Raw genomic sequence first — 18,287 nt, 5'->3', positions numbered from 1 at the left:
AAAAATCAAAAAATTTCCATTGTTGCTCATCGAGCTTTTGCAACGAAGGCGGCGAGATGGAAGAGATGAAAGCGGTGAGACAGAGGCGATGACGACGAAGATGACGACAAAAAAGAAGCGACTAAAACGATGACGAAAAGGAGGCGACAAAAAGCGATGAGAAGGATGCTTCACATATACATTACAATTACACCACCATCAGAGATATAACTTCACATATCTTAAAAGATAGATTGAATAATAAAGATACTGATTAAATACATGTTTTCTTTTTAAAAAATCTGAAGAAATAACATCTATTCTACAAAGAAAATTAAGAAATCAAGAAGAAGAAATGGAGAAGATGAAGAAAAAAGAGAAATATGAGAGTCCTATAATGGGACCCACTTTATTTTACTTGCTAGAAAGAATGAGATTCACTTTTTTAGAAATCAGATATAATATTTAATTAGAATATATATCATTTAGTTACAAGCTTGTTTAGTTTGTTTATAACTTTCTACGAAGAAAAAATGTTTTAATAGCACAAACTGTTTCGCGGTGTAATAAAAACTTGAGTACTGTGTTAGAATGTAATTATTTCTGTAAAGAATATAAGGTTTAGTAATGCTCTTTTTAATGTAGAAAAAATATTTTTTATATATATATTTTTCAGTTTATAACTATTGGTAGGAGAGCGTGAAGCTCACGGATATTAATGAGGGAGCGTCAGCTAATACAATCAATAGAATACGCAAATTCACGCCGCATTAACGGAACGCTAAAGGCAAAAGGCCGTCACACAGACATAAACCTCACTTGTCTGTTTTTTGGGCGGTGCTTTTCAGTCAAACCCTCGTTGACCCATCTCTCTCCCCTAAAATAAAGTATTTTTCTTTATAAATTTATCTAACATCACTTCTAGTTTTCATTACCAATGGCTCCTCCAAAACAATCGAACGCAAGTAACACCGCCATAGGTGAAGGTAGCGGCAGAGGATGCAAAACAATGACGAAAGAAGTGCGTTTTAGGGGCGTGAGGAAGCGGCCGTGGGGGAGATATGCGGCGGAGATCCGTGACCCGGGAAAGAAAACACGGGTTTGGCTCGGGACATTTGATACGGCCGAGGAAGCCGCTAGAGCTTACGACGCCGCAGCTAGAGAGTTTCGCGGCTCCAAAGCAAAAACTAATTTCCCTCGTCCCGGTGAGTCTCCGGCGAGCGACGGGAACGGTTCTTTCAACAATCTTTCGTCGGAGATGACGACGACGTGTGATATGACTCGGCGGATAGAGATGGTGGGGAGTTTCCCGTTTGCATGTCACCGGCAGAATATTGTCTCCAGCGGATTACCACCGAATGTTACCGGTTTTTTCTTAGATCCGTCAAGGGCTGCTGCATTAAGGGTTGAGCTTTCTCAAGTCTATCCGGTTCAGTTTGATCCGGTTAATATCGAACTGAGTATTGGTATTCCAAGGACCGTACAGATCAAACCGAGAACTGAACTAAACTTGGATCTTAACCTAGCTCCACCTTTGGACGTTTAGATTTGTTTTTCTTTTTCTTATTTTGTTTTTTCTTTGTTGCAGGAAAAAAGAAACGTTCGAAATTTTCTTCGGATCTTTTTTAATTGTTAGAGATTAATTTTTCTTAGAAAGTTGTAGTTCCTCTGTGATCTTAGTTTCTCTATGCTTCCTTCTAATTATATGTTGACCTAAATTATAATCAGATTGTTATCTATTTCTCCCTTTGAATTTTCTTGTCAAAATTTAAAATTACAATGGTGGTTGGTCTATCAAATGGCAGATGATGTTACTCCAATATAAATAGCTGTGGAATATGAAATCAAAGAAAGATCGGACGTTTACATTGTCTGTCAACGTCAAACAAATTAATATAGGGGACGAGTACGAAAAACATCGTCATCACAATACTACACAAAGCAGTTGCCTTTTCATTAATGTTCTTCTCGAATTATGGCTTCACAAAGGACTTATCTATCTATCTTATTAAAGCTGAAGTACAATTTCGGTGTGTTTGGATACTTGGATAAGAGTTTAAAAAGGAGGTTTGTTTGGAAACACGGATAACAATATTAAATGAGAATTGTTTGGAAAAAGGAATAGCATTATATTTACTTTCTTTTATTTACACATTTAGTCATTGCATTTATAAAAAATTATGTATTTCCTTTTTGTAATTTTTTTTATTTACAGATTTTACCACTACATTTAAATTCAATTGAAAATAATTAATTATAATTCCAAACTTATCTAAACAAATTGATGTCTCCATATATTGATCATTATTAATATGTAAAATTACTATTAAAAAACATTTCACTTATTTTAACCAAACACATAAAAATATATATATTTTTTTTTTACAAAATCAGTTAGACATAAACATTCGGATACCCATTTAGGTACGAGTCGTTTCTTTCGGGTATAGTTTTTTTGGGTTTTGAAATTTCTTTTTAGTACTTTCTTTTTGTGTTTTCTTTATTTATAGATTCTACCATTGCATTTAAAATTAATTTAAATTAATTAATTAAAATTTCAAAATTATCTAAACAAATTGATATTCATATATTGATCATTATTAATATTGTAAAAATATTAGTAAATAAAAATTTATATTTAACTTCATTTATCCAAACACATAAAAATATTTTCTATTTGTTTACAAAATCAGTTAGGCATATACATTCATGTATCCATTTAGGTACGGGTCGTTTCTTTCGGGTATATATTTTTTGGGTTTTGATATTTCTTTTTAGGTACTTCCTTTTTTGTATTTTTTATTTACAGATTATACCACTGCATTTCAAATCAATTAAAATTCATTAATTATAATTCCAAAACTTACTGAAACAAATCGATATTCATATATTGATCATTATTAATATTTTACAAATATTACTGAATAAAATTTTATATTTCACTTAATTTAGCCAAACACATAAAATATTTTTTATTTGTTTACGGAATCCGTTAGAAATAAATATTTGGGTACCCATTTAGGTACTGGTCAATTTTTTCGGGTATAGATTTTTTTGGTTTTGATATTAGGCCATTTTTGGATATAAATTTATGTATGAGTTTCAAATTGAATCCCCCGGATCTGTATGAATTTTGTTCTAATGTATAGGAAACTAAAAAAGTTCAAATAACGAAAGTATTTGAAAATGATTTATATTTGAACAAAATATAATGGCTGCACATAACAAAATATTAATATAAAAATACTGTATACTTGCATTCAAAATCAATTTTTTTAACAACAAACTACACAAATATTTTTATTTGTATAAAAAATGAAAATACAATAATTTAATTAATATAGAAATATGTCACATTGTTTAAACAAAATATCAATATTAAAGTATTATACATTTTGCGTTCTAAAATTATTTATTTTAGTAACAAGCCAAATAAATATATTTATTAGAGAGAGAATAAAACAAAACCAAAAACACATAGTTTACGAGAAAGACTCTATATGTCGAACTTATTATAAAAAATATTTTACTAAAATAAATACATTCAATAATTACAAACAAATAATATATTTCATAAAAGTGAAAATAATATCCGCCCTTTCAAGGGCGGGTCAAAATCTAGTAAATATTAGATTGTAAACATCACTTAACCTGAAATGACAAAAAATAAGTTAAACCGCTGAAAAAAAAATTGTAAAACTACAGAATACATATTATATTGATTAAATATGTTATAAGGTATTCACTTTATTATTTAAAAAACATCAATAATTAAAAATAATTATTATAAATGTAAAATTAACTAAAATTTATTTAAAATAATTTACTTTTAATTATAAATATTTAGCTTATTTTAATGATATTCTGACATCTTATAATCCTACAAAATAACTTTTATAATTTTATAATATCATAAAACAAATTATATTTTATTTAAAAAATTAGTGTCATATACTTTTATATGAAAGCGTTAATTTAATAAAATAACTATATAGAACTCAATTTTTTATTTAGTGATATTTTTATGGTTTATAATATTTTTGTTTTATTATGCAGTTTTGTTGACCGACAAAATATCCTTGAAATCGCGTTTAAAATACCATTCACCATTATGTAAAATTGTCCAGTAACCATAGTATCAGCCGTGTGGAAAATGCATTAATTAACTGCCTCAATAGAAATGTCGGACTTTAAGAACAGTAGTAAGTCGGAAATAGCAGTGTTTCAAGAAAAAAAAAAGAGCAGTATTAGGTCGGGAACTTTTGAAAATCATGAATTTTAAAATGTTAAAAGATGTAAGATAGAGTGATGGCACTATGTATCCAATCTTCGAGTTTTGTGTAGATTGGGATGATGACATAAGTGTCAGGTGGCAAGCACGTGTGTCTTAGCCGTCCACCAGGCGAGTCTTCTTTTTTTTTTGAGCAACCCAGGCGAGTCTTCTTATTTTTCTTTGTTCCGACTTTAGTTTCAAATGGATAAAAACATAAAACCCGATCGAGTAAATCATGCGGATAAAACAGATCAAATACAAATCAAGTAGATCATATAAAAGAAAAGTATATCAGACAGTTCAAACAGCTTATTAAAACTGGATCACTGGTCGAGCCGATCTAACCGGGGTTTAAATTTTAATTTAATTTTAAATGAAGTGACTATATAAATATAAAACTATGTTGATATAATTTTATATCTTTGTTAGAATTTAAAATAAAAATAAATAAGAAATTTAAAATGTTATAAAATATGGAGAAAACTAATTTATTTGGAGATATATTAGAAATATATGAAATTTTTATGATTTTTTAAAATCTACAACTTTTAACTTGCATTAAAAACTAGATTTTAATTTTGAACCAAGTCATGATTTTAATGTCTGATTACAGCGTATAATGAAAAAAGTAATTGAAAACAGAGTATATATGTAAATAATAAAAATTAAAATAAAATATATCATATATAAGTAAAATACATAAATAACAATAAATATTAGGCTAAATTTACGTTACTGTATTTTTAAAATTAAAATATGAAAATATTAGTAATTAATAAAATATGTCGATCTGACGTGGAAGCAACGGTTCTTGGTAAAAAAAGATTTTTTTAACCTTTGTTTATAGTGATCTAGTACAAAAATTAAGGGAATAAGTTTGGAAAAAAATTAACTAGATATGAGATAGCAAGATCCAAACCATGGTTTATCATTAGAGATCTAAATGAAATCAGTGGCAATCATAAAAAAGAGGGAGGATCTTTCAGAAATGTAGACTCTTGTATTCTTTTCAACAATACACTATAAAAAAACGTGAGACTAACGACTACAATTTACGACTACAAATGTGTAGTCGTAAATTAAGGTGGACGTAATGTCGACCTTAATTTACGACTACAAATGTGTAGTCGTAAATTAAGGTCGACATTACGTCCACGTTACGACTCAAACAACACTTTTCGTAAGGTAGACATAATTTTGCTACTAATATATTTAGTCGTAAACCAGTCGTAACTTTACATCTAGTTTACGACTATGTTTACAATTAGTCGTAAGGTAGACGTAATTTTGCTACTAATATATTTAGTCGTAAACAAGTCGTAACTTTACATCTCCTTTACGACTACGTTTACTATTAATCGTAATGTGGACGTAATATTACGACTACTTTACATCCAAATTTAGCATCTGATTGACGATTAATTTACGAGAAATGTAGTTATACTTTGGTAATTAAGTTATGATCAAACATAAATTCGTTGTAACATTGTTACCTACCAAAATCGAAATTTCTCTATAAATATGATCTTCTCCCTCATTCTTAAAATGCACCAAAAAAACGAAAAGAGCAAAAAAAAAACGAAAAGAGTGAAAAAAATGTCTGGAGATATTTATGAGCTTCAGAGTTGGATGTATGCGCGTAAAGATTCAAGGGGAAGAGTAACCGAGGAATTTCTCAACGGAACAATGATATCCATGTACCAGGCCGGACATACGCATCTCACAAAGGAAACATGTAAAATGTTTTGTCCCTGTCGTAAATGCAACAATATGAAGTTTGCTGCTAGTGAAACCGTTTGGAAAAATATAGTAAGTAGAAGATTTACTCCACATTGCAATATTTGGTTTAACCACGGAGAAGGTGATAATAGGAATGAAACTAGTAATAGTAATCAGGTTGAAAATGTTCGTAAAGAGATGAACCACATTTGCCTTCTGGAAGTGTCATTCAAAAAGATCATATGGTAGATCATGATAGGATGCATGATATGGTTACCGATGCATTTCGTGAAACAACATCAGTAATAGAGGAGGTCGAAAATGTAAAAGGGTCTAACTTGGATGCAAAAAGATTTTATGAAATGCTAGCAGCAGCTAATGAGTAAATTTATGAAGGTTGTAGAGAAGGTTTTCTAAATTATCATTGGCAGCTAGGATGATGAATATCAAAACTGATCATAATTTACCTGAAGTTTGTATGGATGCATGGGCTGAGTTGTTTAAAGAATATTTGCCTGAAGATAATTTATGTGCTGAATTTTATTATGAGATTCAGAAACTTGTTCATAGTCTTGGCTTACCTTCGGATATGATTGATATGTGTATAGACAACTGTATGATATACTGGGGAAAAGATGCAGACTTTTTAGAGTGTAAATTTTGCAAGAAGCCACAATATAAACCGCAAAGACGTGGGCGGAACAGGGTGCCGTACCATCGGATGTGGTACTTACCTATTAAGGATAGACTGAAGAGATTATATCAATCTGAGAAGACGGCAGCATCGATGAGATGACATGCAGAACATGATCAGAAGGAAGGAGAGATCAATCATCCCTCTGATGCAAAAGCGTGGAAACACTTGAATTTGGTGTACCCTGATTTTGCAAGCAACCCCCACAGTGTTTATCTTGGACTCTATCTTGGGCTCTGCACATATGACTTTAGTCCGTTTGGAATGTCTGGAAGACAATACTCGCTTTGGCCAGTCTTCTTGACGCCGTACAACCTTCCACCAGAGATGTGTATGGAAAAGAAATTGCTTTTCATGAGTATATTGATACCTGGGCCAAAGCATCCTAAGAGGTCCCTGGATATTTTTCTACAGTCTTTGATAGAAGAATTGAAGGAATTATGGTCAACAGGCGTGCAAACATATGATTGTTCAACAAGAACAAACTTTACAATGCGAGCAGTTCTTTTGTGAACCATTAGTGACTTTCATGCATACGGGATGTTGTCGGGTTGGACGACGCATGGAAGACTGTCTTGTCCTTATTGTATGGGAGACACAAACGCATTTCAGCTGAAGAATGGTAGGAAGACGTCATGGTTTGATTGTCATCAGAGATTTTTTCCCATTAACCATCTGCACCCAAGGAACAAGAAATTGTTCGGTCAAAAAGGGTTGTACAGGACACCGCTCCACTATACTTATCTGGAGAAGAAATCGAGAAGGATATTGATCACTATGGTGGACTAGACACAATCACCAAAGGGGATAATTGGCATACTCTTGAAAATCTGTCTGATGGTTACGTGATACATCATAACTGGCACAAAAAGAGTATATTTTGGAAACTTCCATATTGGAAAGATCTACTTATGTGCCACAATCTTGATGTGATGCTTATAGAGAAAAACTTCTTTGACAACATCATCAATACTTTGTTGAACGTCTCCGGGAAGACAAAAGATAACATGAAGTCAAGGTTGAATTTGTCTGCATTATATTCTAGGATTGAACTGCATATTAAAAACGATGGAAAAATTCTGGTTCCCATTTTTAGATTGTCAGTAGAAGCAAAAGCGGCATTGTTCAAGTGGGTGGCATCAGATGTGAAGTTTTCTGATGGATATGTTTCAAATCTATCAAGATGTGTTGATCATCAGGAACAAAAGTTTTCAGGGATAGAGAGTCATGACTGTCATGTTTTTATGCAACGAATTATACCGTTTGCATTTGCGGAGTTGCTTCCAAAAAATGTTCACGAAGCACTTGCAGGTAACAAATAATTAAAGTTATTATTTCTTTTTGTTGGAAAAAACTTATAATTACAAATTATTTGTAGGCATCAGAGTTTTTTCAGAGATCTTAGCGCACACACCTTAACTGTATATGTCATCAGACAACTTGATGAGAATATATGGGTCTTGATGTGCAATCTGGAGAAAAATTTTCCTCCGTCCTTTTTGACGTCATGGAACATCTAGTTATCCACCTTCCGTATGAGGCACTACTTCGTGGACCTATTCATAATGGATGGATGTATCCTTGCGAGCCAACTATGAAATATTTAAAAGGGAAAACAAAAAATCTGGCAAGGGTGGAAGGTTCAATAGTTGTTGGGAGTTTATATCAAGAAACATCTCACTTCATGTCTTACTACTTCGGGTCACAAGTCCGGACACGTAAAAGACTACGAGCAGATATGATGACGGTGGTGTTGTGCCGACATATGTTGTTGAAGATGTTCTAGACATATTCTGTCAGATTGGACGTCTAGGTGGGAAACTGAAAGAAGTTTGGTGGTCGAGTACAGAAGACGCTCACAGTGTCCACACATATATACTCCTTAACTGCAAGGAGATTGAATTATTCGAAAGGTAATTAAAATTATTTTTGCTGTTAAATTTTACCACACATATATAAATTTTAATGATCATTTTGTTTTAAAACAGCGATTTTGTTGTCCATGTCGAAGAAGCTATACCAGGAATATCAACCAATGATCTCAACAAAAGGAAAAACCAACACTTTATGAAATGGTTAAAAACGCAGGTATACATCACAATATATATAATTAACAAAGTTATATATATATATATATATATATATATATGTTGATGTTCCAGGTTGATTATGATGATCAATTTTATCTTCAGTGGTTTCACGAATTGATATAAGGTCCGGTCGGTAATGTCACCACAGCATCTATGTATTTCACACGAGGATACACTTTTCACATTTAGGAATATGGAAGTCGGCGAGCAACAATGAACTATGGAATATGTGTGCAAGGTAAATCAGATTTCTACAGAATCTTACAAGAGATCATCGAAGTGGAGTTCCCCGACGTAGTGAAGCTGAAATGCGTTCTCTTCAAATGTGGCTGGTTTGACCCAAGAGTCAATAGAGGTGTTCGGTATAGCAAGTTTGGTGTTGTTGATATAAATGCTACACGGAGGTACAAAAAATTTGAACCCTACATATTGGTTTCTCAAGCAGACAAATTTTGTTTTATTCCATACCCGAGGATCAGACAATCTGGAATATCTTGGTTAGCCGATATAAAAGTTACACCTCGGGGCCGATCGAGTATTGACTAATGAACAACCACCTTTACAAGAAGATGCCGTAAATGAAGTAGAAGTACCCGAACAAGCTACAGATGATATCTTACTTGTTGATCCACATAATCCGGGATATGAAGAACTTCCAGACTGAGTACTGGACAAACGAATCAAATCTTGTTTGTGTTCATCTCGTCGTTGTCCATGTAGAAATGATCTGTTGTGACACAAGTAGTGTTCCGTTGAAGGTCATGTTAAGCCCAGGAATTGATTTCACAAAGCTTTGAGTTGGCTCTGATATTTCATCCTCTCCTCTTTCATAGCTTCTCTGTTAAGACTTCTTGTCTTCCAACAGAAAAAAAAAAGAAAAAAATTGACGCTGCTTTTGACAAGAATTTGGATACAACACTTTATAGTCGGCTTGACTATACCGATACTGACCTGAACCTAAGACTCATCGAGACAAGGTCTAATTAATCATTAACAAGAATGACATAGATGAAGTAGCAAATATCTGATTGGATCCTGTCTCGCAATCCCTTCGAGTATCTACATAGACATGTATATGTGTGTGTGTGTGTGTGTGTGTGTGTGTGTGTGTGTGTGTGTGTGTGTGTGTGTGTGTGTGTGTGTGTGTGTGTGTGTGTATGTGTGTGTGTTACTATATACAAAAGAAGCTCTGTTTTTTTCTTCTCAAAAGACATCATCATCATATATTCAGGTGGTACAGAAAGAAATAAACTTATGTTCTTACATAAAAATAATACAAGCATTACTGCATCAAGACCACATGATAAAAGAAGCAAACAATAGAAGAGCTGGTTTTGCTTTGAGTTCCTTTAATAAACAAGTCATTACATCTATCTTATTAAAGTTGAAGTAGCATTCTGAATTAAATCTTTGATATTATTTTGAATTAACCTTTGACTCATCTAAATATTTACAACTTATGCCATTGATTAAAAATAACTATCTACTTAAAATTTATTATAAATAAAGAAGAGAAGAGAGAGAATCAGTGTATATTATTCCATGAATAATGAACACATCATAAAAATATTACAAATAGCTTGGAAACAAAGTCTAATTTGGAGAGAGTAACAAATATATCTAAGACTTTTTATATTGACATTACCATAATATTTATAACACTTTCCCTAGATGTTCATCATGTCAAAATGTTTTCCAAACGCCATAGATGCTGTCTCGCCCAATTTCTGGTTTTTCTGTCATGCTTTGATCCCGTCGTGCTTACTCTCCGTCCTGCTTCCGAATTATTATGTCTCCGAAATAATATTTTACTGATAGAAAGTTTTTTACAAAAACATCATGCTTCTAAAACATCAAGTCTTTAAAACGTCGTGCTTCCAAAATGTTATACTTCCAAAACGTCGGTCTGATCAATCTATCACATTGTCTAACCATGGTCGAGTAGCATATTTGACTCATTATCCTCCAACATCGATCCTTATCGCTCGCGATTCGACCACCAAGTAGATGATCGACCATTCTTCCATTTTCTTCGAATCAATTCAACTTTATATGATCAAAACTCAACATACCTCTTCATACTTCAATTCCCAAAAGTTTGGCTCCAAATTTCGACTTTGTCAATCACGACCATTTTACTCCTTCAAAAAGGTTATTATTTAATTCTTCACTTTAATAGTTTCATGATCGTATATATTGTAATCGGAATTTGATTTCTGCTCATATACAAAATCATATATCCAGTGGCGGATCCAGATATTTATTTAGGAGGTTCATAAAATGATAAAAGGTGTCAATGGATTGAACCTTAATTTTGGGGTGTCATAACATAAAATATTGCCATTCTTGCTACTTATTATTAAGTAGATCGTATACAATTTTATTTATTTATTGGTTTAATGGATGTCATGTGACCTCCCTAAACGCTTAATGGATCCACCTCTGCGTATATCATAAGTTAAAAATACCAGTTACAGTAGGAGTGTTTCAAAAAAAGAAAAGTTACAGTAGGGATCATGTGAATGATAGTGTATAACTTATTTACTTGTTTACATCAATGTTCTCCATGTTTTCCTGAAAGGCAACTTAAACTATGGTATTTTGATAGGAATTTGCAGTTAGGTGGTTTAAACAAAAAGTTCTTTTTCATGGACCGGTCATTTGATAAATTCATATAAATTTGCTTAATTTCTGAGATGGAATTACCATCTAAAAGGTTAATTTCTCATTAATTTATTTGTTATGAAGTTTCATCAGTGGCAGGATCCTATATCATATAGACTTTCAGGGAGAGTAGTGATCCTGTGAATGATAGTGTACAATTGGTTTACATGTTCTATACGTTTTTGTTCATGAATATTGGTTACATTGCACAAATAGCGACCCTGGCTTTAAGAGATTACAAGCTAAATGTAAAAAAAAGAAGTCAAGATTGGCGAACCAATGATTCGAACTCAAGCTATTGAACTCATAGTAATACTATTTTTACCGCTGACCAAAAGAAATTTTGCAAATAAATGACCATAATACTATTTTACCGCTGAACCAAAAGAATTTTTGCAAAAAAAATGACCAAAATTAATTTATATTTGAGGGCTGAAAGTCCATGTTTCCTCGACTTCCCCTTAGGACCAGGCATGCACGGCTCGTGTTGCATCTTTGTGTCTTAAATCTCTGTGCACTAGCAATAGCCTAGGTACGATATGCCTTTTCGGTTTAGAAAATTTACTTTTTCCATATAAGTATGTATTTCTATAGGGAAAAGGAAATCAGGGTTTGAGGCTGCTATAAATACGGATGTAAGGGTTTGTAAGATTATTCATTCACACAATAATAAGAAACCGTAAACGGGTATTTGCCTCAATTCGTTTTGCTCTATTGCTTTCTTGTAAGTTAATTCGTGTTTGTTCACAACAGCTCGCATGGAAACAAGAGTGCTTTAGACTTTTTCTTTCACTTTTAACCAAGTTTTGGATTCATTTCATTGTTAGTTTTAATATTTGTTGTATATATAATAAGAACATGCAGTGTGCAATCATCATTAGTTATGTATAATATAATATTTGTTTTAAATATAATAAGAACATGCAATTATCATTAGTTATTAGTTGTATATATAATAAGAATATGCATTATGCAATCATCATTAGTTATAATATTTTCATTTAAATTTTTTAGATTCAAATAGTAAAATTTAGAAAACTAGAGAACCAATTTAATTCAAGTGTTCCAACATATAAGTTGTTTATAGATATAGTCTAGTCTAGTTTTATTATAGGACAATTCAAAACTGAATGAAAATTGAGTTGATTATTTTGTACACCTCTTTATGACTTTTCCTTACACACAAGGCTACTTCCTACATGTGAGACACTTACATGTGGGATCTAAGAAATTGTTTGGACAATTATATCTTTATTTGGAACGGAAAGAGCTCGTGTTTTGTCAAGTGAAACCGGTGTACCCTTTTTGCTATTCTATTTTTTGTTATCATTGTTTTTATTGTTCCACCGTATATTTTCATTTACTTTGATCTCAAATTTTAGAAATATAAAACAATTATAGCTGTCACAATAAATTAGTTGTGAAATTCTCTATTTTTAAAATTCATTTTCATATTTTATATATAATTCAGAGTCTATATGAGTATGTTTAAATTACTGACAAAAAAAGAATATGTATACAAAAGAAAGTGTGGACATGGACAAAAAAAGAAACTGTTGACATAAATGTGGTGGATATTATTTTGTGGACAGTATACATAAAAATTCAATGAATTTTGTTGATTAGATATGGATACTAAAATTGTATACAAACTCAAATTAGAGATAAATCAGAGTTTTTATCTTAATAATATGTTTTGTGGACATGATCTTGGAATTAAAATGTTGTGGACAACATTCAATTAACCAAAAAATATGGATGTGAACAAGTAAAACCTCGTAAAGGAAGTTCCCCAAGATTTTTAAAACCTGATAGCTTATCATAATAACTTAAAGCAAACTATTGTGTGGATTTAAAACAAGTGAAAAATGAGGACAACATCGTAACGATCTGTGGACAATGTCGCAACGACTTGTGGACATGTATTTACTTGTGGATAACGATTTGTGACATGAATCAACGAGACATTTAACTCTTGGATAAAGAATGAGTGGATACAATATGTGAACATGAGAAGTTTGCAAAAGATGGAATAGTAATTGACTGGACAACCGATACATGGATTTGAGCCTCGTTCAGTAACAATTAGAGCGTGCAATTGTAACACCAACACATCCACGAATTGTCTCAACTCTAACACCCACGAATCCACGAACTTTTGAATATTCTTTTAATTATCAGGTGTATTTTTATATATTAACGGTTGGAGATCCGTGAGGCATTTGGGTGAGAGATATGAAATCTGTTTAAAAAGTTTGAGATAAAAATAAAAGAGAAGAAAAAATGAAAAAAAAAAGATCAAGAAGATGAACTAAGTTTGTTAAAAAAACCTATGATTTCAGAAGAAAAAAGAAAATAAAGTTTGAGGAAGAAGTGTATGGATATAAATAGATAAGAAGAACCAAGCAAATATAATTGTTACATAACTATAAGAACAAAATAGACAAATCACCTCTAGGAAATATACCTCAAACAGAATGTGGCTCTAGGTGTAATTGAAGTGAAAATGTGTCTTCTAATGTAATTTTTTCATGAAAATTACACCAAGACTAAATTCAATATATAATTTGGCAGTCACATTTTCTAAACGAAACCTTGAACCAAAAACAATTAGAAAAAAAAAACAAAACTGAATACATACACTGATACACACTTAGATCCATTTTTGTTGAACCTTCCAAAATAGATTAGCCACTCAACCTCTCTAGACTTAAACCCTGCATAAAAATACCAAAGTACATGGTATATTAGTAAAAGTTTAATTTATATATAACTAATTTCAAATTTTCAGAAAATGTTTACTTCTTTAACGAAACTAATTCCAATACCGATAACCCCCCGCATTTTTGCCATTTAAAATAAAAAGTAATGTTTGTAAACTTACGTGGAGCAGTCCATGCTAGATGAGATAGGGAAGCTGAGATGTGTGTTGCAAAGAGGAGGAAGCTCTTGGATCTTATCAGCCAACATCGGAGGTGTATAACCTCTCGTCATCATCTCAACACAATTACACAGAAGTCTCGGATTCTCCTTTTTGTGCTTGGCAATTATGTTAAGTTTTGCGATGTGGACACAACATTTCTTACCGGGTTTGTAGTAATTGCCCGTGAGAAATTCAAGACAATAAGAGAAATAATCATACGTGTATGCACAAAACGGTACGTACGAGTGAACGTGAATCATTAGCCTTGTGTGATCGGAGACCAAGAGAAGAAGTGAAAGCACGACTCGTGTTGTCGTGTGTTTATTCATTTCTAAACTTTGAATTGATGTAAATGAAACACTGTTAGATTAGTTTATTATATAATTAAGAAGGAATATATGTATGGTGTTGGGTATCATTAGTCACATTTAGTTCATGAACTTTTTGGTTTTGTTGTTGGTTGGGTCATCGTAGACGTATATGCCATTGAAAACAATACAAATCGAATGAACATATAGCTAGAGGAGAACGATAATTACTTGTATTATATTCGTAGTATCAGTACGTTTAGCATTTCTTTTTGGTATACGTTTAGGTTTAGCATTTTTGGGACAAAGTTTATAAGATTCATATATCCACTTGTTCAACAAAACTTAAGACATAATTCAAATTGTCATAAAGCCTCCAAAATGTTAGAACTTGAATTTTAAAATTATATGTGAAAAAACTTAAATTGGTTTAATGGTAAAACATATTTCCAAACGCATATAAATTTACCTTCAAATAGCATTAAATCAAGTTTTTCTTTTCCAAAAAAGCATACAGTGGATTTTTTAAAAATAAAATAGCATTACATAAAATGTAAAAACAAATATTTTTATATATTTTAGTTTAAAATTTAGTGATTAAAATTTCGGAGGTGGAATTACAGTTAAAGTTTAAGATGTAGGATAATTTACTGTTTTGGTGATTAATAAATAGTATTTTGGAGAAACTTTTTAACGTTATTTTGTGACAAAAAAATAAAAACTATTTGTCCTGTTTGACAAAAATATCCCAAAGAATTTGTTAATATGAACTGATGAAGTTCTGAACAAGTAAAAGGGACTTGTCATCGCCTCATGTCAAGAACCAACCTAGGCCAATGACTCGGACAATGCTTAACGAACTTAAGAGTTTACAGCACGACATTTGAATAAGAAGAGGTAATAATGCGCAGCATGATCAGGCATTGTTAATTAAGACTGGACAATATCTTAATTATCCACGGTGGTGGTCGACGGCACGCTGCTCGAGTCTTCTCTGCCATTGTGTCAAAACCTAGGCAATCTCGAGAAAATAGGAACACTCAGTGTAAAAAAAAAATATACGGGCCTTAATCCACGGTCAAGTGTGTACTGATGCCAAATGAGTTTTCCACCTCTAAGTAGATATTTTCTTCGCTCTTTGTTCTAGACATCAATAATCCAAATCCAAATAATATAACCTAAGTAATAGATTAGAAATGCTAAGTGGGTCAGTAGAAACCCTATAAACTAGTATTCAAAAAGTTAATATATTTTTTCCGTCCCGAATTGAATTGGTTCAAAATATAACACAAATCGATAAGATAATATTATTTTATAAAATTTCATATAAATATATTATATCATTAAAATTATAAATTTAATAATTTTATATATAAATATTTTAGAGTATTTGCATCTCATATACAAGAATTATGTCAATATTAGCGATGTAGGTTTTCATAGGAAAAGCCTAGGCATGGAAGTGGGCCTGCTTGGGTCTGGGGTGAATCAATTACGACACTGCCCTTCACTCTATATAATATACACATAATCGACAAATACTATAACACCATCATGACCATAGATTAGATAGTTAACTTCAAATACAGCAGTAATATGAATTGTTAGATGGCTATAGGAGCTTAAGAATAATTTTAGTAACCCAAAAAATTAGACAATCTAAACCCAAACTACAAACATTAAAGACTCAAAAAAAATTTTAAACCCTAAAATCGAAAATTTTAAACCATAAACCCAATGCCAAATTCATAAAATAATTAAGTATAAACCTTAAACCCTAAACCCAAATCATAACCATAAACACTAAACCTTAAACCCAAATCATAAAATTATTCTTAAGCTCCTATAGCCGTCTAACAATTCATATTACCGCTATATTTGAAGTTAACCATCTAATCTATGGTCATGATTCAATAACCGTCTAATATAATCGATGTTGGAACACGTTTGATTTTACTAACCATTATTGCTCATAACAAATCCTAAACTATAAATCATCCCAAAATATAAATCTAAAACTAAACCCTAAAATCTCAGCAGCAGAGATTAAACCCTAAATCATCAACCCAAGCACAAACAAATCAGTTCTGATCTCTAAATCCAACCGCTTAACGATAAATACTAGATCCCTAAACCCAAATCTGTTTATAATTTATGATTTGGGTTAGGATTTAGGGATTATGATTTGGGTTTAGGGATTATGATTTGGGTTTTGGGTTTATGGTTTAGTATATAGGTTTAATAAACCATACAAATTTAGGGATTATGATTTGGGTTTTGAGTTTATGGTTTATTATATAGGTTTAGCCGACTATCTTAGAAAATATCCATACAAGTTGTTAGTAAGCCGACTATCTTAGAAAATATCCATACAAGTTGTTAGTTATATATCTATCTAAATATTATAACTAAGCTTACATTTGTGGAGGCGTCAAGGTTCCGAACATGTCCCGCGTTGATACCAGTATTTTGGTTCTCTTTGCCGTCTTCACCGAAATCAATTTCAGAGTCAAGAGAGCAATCTTTGTGAACAACTTCAGTCAGAGCAGGTACAGCTTCCATCATGACTAACTGCAATGCCTGAACGAATCCAGGGAATGCAATTGTGTTATGTGAGAGCGATACCTCGTCCTTCTCCTTTATGCTACTTATAAGCATCTCAAATGATAGGTGACCTCAAGGATATGCGAAAAACTCATCAAGATCTTTTATCCTCTCCGCATGGACGGACGAGATTTTCGGTATGGGTTAATCAATAACTGGATAACATTTCATCTATCCTTGTTAAAGAATTTATTAACCGTCTAATAGGGTTTACTGTTTAGAATTAATGATTTCGGTTAGGATTAATGATTTCGGTTTGGGTTTAGGGTTTATGATTAATGGTTTGGGTTTGGGTTTAGGGTTTAGAATTAATGATTTTGGTTTGGGTTTAGGGTTAATGATTAATTATTACGGTTTGGATTTAGGATTTAGAATTAATGATTTTGGTTTGTCAAATACTAACATATAAACCACCACAAAAGATAAATTAATCATTAACTCTAAACCCTAAACCCAAACCGAAATCATTAACTCTAAACCCAAACCAAAATCACTAACTCTAAACCCTAAACCCAAACCGAAATCATTAATTCTAAACCCTAAACCCAAACCGAAATCATTAATCCTAAACCCAAAATCCCTAAACCCAAACACATGTCTTGTATACTAAAACCAAGTCTAACTGGATAACATTTTATCTAACCGGATAACTCTGTATTTATCCTATTTGAAGTATTCATTAACCGTCTAATTGTAGTCTGGAAAATATAAAATGTTATCCAGTTAGACTTGGTTTTAGTATATAAGACATGTGTTTGGGTTTAGGGATTTTGGGTTTAGGATTAATGATTTTGGTTTGTGTTTAGGGTTTAGAGTTAATGATTTTGGTTTGGGTTTAGGGTTTAGAGTTAATGATTTTGGTTTGGGTTTAGAGTTTAGAGTTAATGATTTCGGTTTGGGTTTAGGGTTTAGAGTTAATGATTTCGGTTTGGATTTAGGGTTTAGAGTTAATGATTTCGGTTTGTCAAATACTAACATATAAACCACCACAAAAGATAAATTAATCATTAATCCTAAACCCTAAACCCAAACC

At 32.0% G+C, this 18,287-nt stretch overlaps 2 protein-coding genes across 2 annotated transcripts; one reads left to right on the top strand and one right to left on the bottom strand.

Moving 5' to 3' along the window:
• The first annotated feature begins 737 nt into the window (after positions 1 to 737).
• LOC108810149 (ethylene-responsive transcription factor 9) lies at positions 738 to 1,731 on the top strand. Its single transcript, XM_018582280.2, has one exon. It carries the CDS (start codon positions 917 to 919, stop codon positions 1,523 to 1,525), a length of 609 nt encoding a protein of 202 aa, XP_018437782.1. The 5' UTR covers positions 738 to 916; the 3' UTR covers positions 1,526 to 1,731.
• Positions 1,732 to 13,795: 12,064 nt separating this feature from the next.
• On the bottom strand, positions 13,796 to 14,695 carry LOC108810773 (non-specific lipid-transfer protein 13). Its single transcript, XM_018582859.2, has 2 exons — positions 14,304 to 14,695; positions 13,796 to 14,136 (listed from the first exon to the last, which is right to left on the bottom strand). The coding sequence occupies exons 1-2, from the start codon at positions 14,669 to 14,671 to the stop codon at positions 14,130 to 14,132; spliced, it is 375 nt and encodes a 124-aa protein (XP_018438361.1). The 5' UTR covers positions 14,672 to 14,695; the 3' UTR covers positions 13,796 to 14,129.
• Between the last annotated feature and the right edge of the window lie 3,592 nt (positions 14,696 to 18,287).

This window comes from Raphanus sativus, chromosome 6, assembly GCF_000801105.2.
Source record: "Raphanus sativus cultivar WK10039 chromosome 6, ASM80110v3, whole genome shotgun sequence".
Classification (NCBI taxonomy): domain Eukaryota; kingdom Viridiplantae; phylum Streptophyta; class Magnoliopsida; order Brassicales; family Brassicaceae; genus Raphanus; species Raphanus sativus.
The sequence above is the reverse complement of the archived record's forward strand: the minus strand, read 5'-3'. Positions and strand labels throughout refer to the sequence as shown.